The sequence below is a fragment of the Balaenoptera musculus genome, chromosome 20 (genome assembly GCF_009873245.2).
Source record: "Balaenoptera musculus isolate JJ_BM4_2016_0621 chromosome 20, mBalMus1.pri.v3, whole genome shotgun sequence".
Lineage (NCBI taxonomy): Eukaryota > Metazoa > Chordata > Mammalia > Artiodactyla > Balaenopteridae > Balaenoptera > Balaenoptera musculus.
In genome coordinates, this window is record NC_045804.1 from 25,865,827 (window position 1) to 25,870,712 (window position 4,886).

General features: G+C 54.9%; 1 protein-coding gene across 1 annotated transcript; it reads left to right on the forward strand.

Moving 5' to 3' along the window:
* Positions 1 to 491: 491 nt before the first annotated feature.
* Positions 492 to 3,348, forward strand: HOXB4 (homeobox B4). The gene is made up of 2 exons (XM_036835285.1): positions 492 to 1,017; positions 1,854 to 3,348. Exons 1-2 carry the CDS (start codon positions 561 to 563, stop codon positions 2,150 to 2,152), a joined length of 756 nt encoding a protein of 251 aa, XP_036691180.1. The 5' UTR covers positions 492 to 560; the 3' UTR covers positions 2,153 to 3,348.
* The last annotated feature ends 1,538 nt before the right edge of the window (positions 3,349 to 4,886 follow it).

A 4,886-nucleotide genomic window follows, 5' to 3' on the forward strand; every position in this document is an offset into this window, starting at 1 on the left:
GCGGAGCCCCTAATCCGTCCCTCACTTAACTCCCCCGCACAGACGCCGGGTGCAGGGGCTCCCCCTCGCCACGTCGTGAGGAGGGGCTGGGGCCCTAAGGAAGGCCTGGGGGAGGTGAGGCAGGACAGGAGGGGCCACACCCGGAGCCCCAGCTTCTGAGGGGATCCAGGGATTGCGCTCCGCCCAGCGCCCCAACAGGCCCTCGGGTGGCAACCTGCTCACTCGCTCTCCATCTCCCTCCCTTCCTCTCCCCGATCCTGGTGAGGAGAAGCGAGGAGGCGGTCGCCCCGCAGGAGCCCTATGTAAATCCTAGTGTTGGGTGGGGACGGGGGGGGGGGGAAGAGAAGAAGGGGAAATAAACCTCTTTGGCTAGAGTAGGGTCCGGGTGAGCAGATTTCCTTATCCGGGAATCGCAGGCGGGGCGGCCATTGGCTCCGAGGATCACGTGGGCCCCTAACTTTGTTCACTTGACAGTAAGTAGGAGGGCTTTCGGAAACAGGAAAACGAGTCAGGGGTCGGAATAAATTTTAGTATATTTTGTGGACAATTCCCAGAAATTAATGGCTATGAGTTCTTTTTTGATCAACTCAAACTATGTCGACCCCAAGTTCCCTCCGTGCGAGGAATATTCACAGAGCGATTACCTACCCAGCGACCACTCGCCGGGGTACTACGCCGGCGGCCAGAGGCGAGAGAGCAGCTTCCAGCCGGAGGCGGGCTTCGGGCGGCGCTCCGCGTGCACCGTGCAGCGTTACGCGGCCTGCCGGGACCCTGGGCCCCCGCCGCCTCCGCCACCGCCCCCGCCGCCCCCGCCACCGCCCGGGCTGTCCCCTCGGGCTCCCGCTCCGCCGCCCTCTGGGGCCCTCCTCCCGGAGCCCGGCCAGCGCTGCGAGGCGGTCAGCAGCAGTCCCCCGCCGCCTCCCTGCGCTCAGAACCCCCTGCACCCCAGCCCGTCCCACTCCGCGTGCAAAGAGCCCGTCGTCTACCCCTGGATGCGCAAAGTTCACGTGAGCACGGGTGAGTGCGTGGGCACCCCTTCCCCCTCCCACCCCCGGCGCTTTACACCAAAGGGACCTCGAGGCATGGGGCGGGGTGGGGGGGGGAGCTAGGGGAAGCCAATTGTCCCCGCTATAAACTCGCCATTGCCGGAGATTTACGGTCGCCTGTTTTCAGAGCCACATAATTACATCCCCCATAAATTTTTATGGCCTGGTGGGCCCCGCGCCTTTGAAGTCGGTTCCCCATCCTCTTTGCCATTCTCACCAGTGACTTTTTCGCCAGGGAGATGCAGTCTCAGTGAAATTGGAAATTGGGGAGGGGTGTAAGGGGGGGAGGAGAAGGGGGAGGAGGTAATCTGTATTTAAGCTGAGAGTTGAGTCAACTCCCTGTATTTTTTTTTTTTTTCCTTTCTTTCCTCTAGTCTGGCTCCTTGGCTTGAGAAGCGGGCAAAAGTTTTTACTGGGGGCAGGCACTGCTTGGAATCTGAGCAGAGAGGGTGGGAACTAACAGAAGAAAGGTTTAATGAAGCCCCCTCCCTCTTTCACCCCTCATTCTCCCATCCCGGGCCCCAGGCCACGTGCGGGGAGAGAGGAGCGATTAAAACCTTGTGAAGATTCCTCACTCCCCCCAGACACCCAAACAACAACGTCGTGACCACACAATCCTCCAAAACTTAGAGGTCTCTTTCTCTTCCTGGGGTCCCGCTTTCTCTTTCATCCCCACCCCCTCCGGAGGAAGAAGAGGTGGCGGGAGAAGGAGGGAGGGAGACACTGTTAGCTGGAAGAAAGGGCTCTCCCTCCTCCCTTTCGGGGCAATAAAACTTTCTCTTTCTCCCTCTCTTTGTGTGTGTCCAGTAAACCCCAATTACGCCGGCGGGGAGCCCAAGCGCTCTCGGACCGCCTACACTCGCCAGCAGGTCTTGGAGCTGGAGAAAGAATTTCACTACAACCGCTACCTGACGCGGCGCCGGAGGGTGGAGATCGCCCACGCGCTCTGCCTCTCTGAACGCCAGATTAAGATTTGGTTCCAGAACCGGCGAATGAAGTGGAAAAAAGACCACAAGTTGCCCAACACCAAGATCCGCTCGGGTGGCACCGCAGGCGCAGCCGGAGGGCCCCCTGGCCGGCCCAACGGAGGCCCTCCCGCGCTCTAGTGTCCCCCACGTGGGAGCCGCGAACCTCGGGGCGGGGGTGGGTTGCGAGCGCGGGGGGGGCGGTTGGGGGAGACGCGGGAGGGGACCCTGAGGCCTGGGTCCGAAAAAGCCTACCTGCCCTCCCCCCACTTTGTCTATTTACACGAATAAATGCAGAGGAGGGGGGAGGGTAAGCTTTATTTATAGAAATGACAATAGGGAGGCGGGCGAGGCCCCCCAGAAGCAAGGTTCAAGTCTCTTGCTTTCTTCCTTAAAAAAAAGAAGGAAGAAAGAAAAAGAGAAATAGGAGGAGGCTGCACTCCTCATTTTCAGCTTTGGTGAAGATGGATCCCCGTTTCATCTTTAATCACGCCAGGCCCAGGCCCATCTGTCTTGTTTACTCTGCCGAGGAGAGGACGGGCCTCGGTGGCGACCATTACCTCGACACCCCGCTAACAAATGAGGCCCGGCTCGGCGGCCGCCGCCGCCGCCGCCGCCTCTGCCTCTGCTGCTGCCGCTGCTGGAAGACAGTCTGGATTTTTTTTCTTTGTCCCCCATTACTGAAACCCAGCGAAAGCATCCTCTGCCAGATAGCGCAGTGTTTTGGCCACGGTAACAAACACACGCACACAACCTCTCTCCCCCTCCGTGCCCATTCACGAGGACGCTGGCCGCTCACCCCCTTCCACTGCGGGGCTGGGGTACGGACCACAGCAAGGGGACAAGTGGAGGCGGGTGGGGGGATGCGTGCCTCGGCTACGCAGGAGCAGGGCAGGGAAATTGAGTCCAAGAGAAAGAGAGGACCCAGAGACCAGGAGGGCCTTCCTCTGGAAGGTCAAGCCGTGTCTGGCGGGGTGAGGGGCCAGTTGCGTTGTGGGAGCTGGGCACAACCCTCTGGCCAATCTGGAGTTGTACAGTGGAGGCCTGTTCCAGACTGAAAGTGAATGTGAAACTAGGAAATAAAATGCCCTTCCCACCTGGGAGATGAGGTTACAGAGACCTCTCCCATAGTTTATCATTGTTGCATTGATTATTATTATTATTATTAATTATTTTATGTCATGTGCGTCCTCTCTCCTATGCTCTTTCTGACATTCCAAACCAGGACCATTCTTAGTTCTGGGGCTGCCTGAGTCTAGAACCCTTTGTTGGCGTGAAAATGTGTGTCCTGTACAGAGTGACAATAGAAATAAATGTTTGGTTTCTTGTGACCAGCACGGCGTGTTTTTGTTGAAACCTTGATGTAAAGATGCAGATAAATGCCTCCCAGAGTATATTTTAGGCACCCCAGTCCATTCGACCGCACATTTATGTGGTTGAGGAATTTTTTCAAAGGATCCGATGGGAATTTGTATCTCAGAGGACTCCAAATTGTGGTGGCTGGTTTGTTTTCCTTTTGGGGTGGGTGTGTTTTGTTTGGGGCTTTTAATTTTTCCCCTCTAGTCCAAAAATGGATTGAAAGGACTGGGAGGGCTGACTCCAATCCCTAATGAGGGGAAAATGTTTCATTGTAGAACACAAGAGGCTTAAGTATGACAAAGGCTTTCATATAGTGATTTATTTGTCATAAGCAAATAAAATGCGGTTAAAGCTGTCTCCTTCTAGACAGACGGCTCTTTGCTTATTAAAGTTCCGAGAGAGGATTCTGAGCGGCCGGCCTCTTTCCTCCCGCGTAAGAAGGTATCGTTTTCCTCTGAGGTGTTTAAGGCTTTAATGAGTCTAATTTTTTGCACAGATGTTTCTGGGTGTTTGCAGGTTTTCAGAGTATTTTTATATTACAAAGGAGCTAGCCGGTGCCATAGCTCAAACTCTGACAAGCAAATAGATAATCAAGAAGACAAATGGCCTCTTTTGTGAAGCCCTGCTCCTGTATTAATTTTCATTTTCTTTCTCATAGAAAGTATCGAAAGTATGACTGGGGACCAAATAGCTTTCTGTCTCTGAGGTCCCAGTCACCCCTAGAATGGAGTGGGGGAAGGGAGGAGTGCAGGTGACCCTCAGAAGCTCTGTCAGGCTTGGGCCGCTTTGGGGCTGAGCCCAAGAGAAGTTCTAAGGTCTGGGGGCTCTGGCCTCGGGGCTCTGGTCCGGTGGTGGCTCCGGGTACAGCCATCCCGCCTCCCAAAAGCTCAGGGCTCGGGAGAGCAGATGCATTTAAAAGTCATTTTTCGGTCCCATCTCCCTTCAGAAAATAAAAATAACCAATTCCACCAGCGCGTTTTACTGTTATTTCTTTTGCATTCTTCCGGTGTGCAGCTCCCGGGCGTCTGAGGCTGTGTCGGGCCCGGGAGAGACCGGGCTGGGGTCCACCGCGCGGGAAGGGGCGTTTGAACCGCTCGTTTCAATGCTGCGGGGATACTGGTAGCAAATCGCCCGGAACTGGAGGTTGAGAGTGGCGAGCTTTGTTTTCGGTGGAATCGCGGTGTGATGTTTAGCTGCCAAGGGATGCGGCGGCCCTTCCCTTCTAGAGGGGAAAATAGTTCTTAAAAAGCATATGCCCCCCCCCATGTCTCTATAGAACCAAATCAAAGCTGCTCTTAGGAAGGTATGAATAGAATAAAAAAGATTTCTATGGAGCTTAAAGTTCACAGCCATTCTGTGTAGACAAGAGCTAAGAAAAATGTGAGAATTATACAGAAAACCATTAATCACTTCTTTTCTTTAAATACGTATCCTCTCTCCTTTGTTATTATTCAACAGCAAATCTCCGCAGACCGGCTGTTGGGGGAAAAAAGTGTTAGCCGCCACTCCCGGATCT

What these genes read in the sequence shown, in the direction of transcription:
- HOXB4 (XM_036835285.1), top strand. Translation starts at nt 561, where the DNA reads ATGGCTATGAGTTCTTTTTTGATCAACTCAAACTATGTCGACCCCAAG. An exon ending in CAAAGTTCACGTGAGCACGG is followed by an intron (nt 1,018 to 1,853) that starts GTGAGTGCGTGG and finishes GTGTGTGTCCAG; the next exon opens with TAAACCCCAATTACGCCGGC.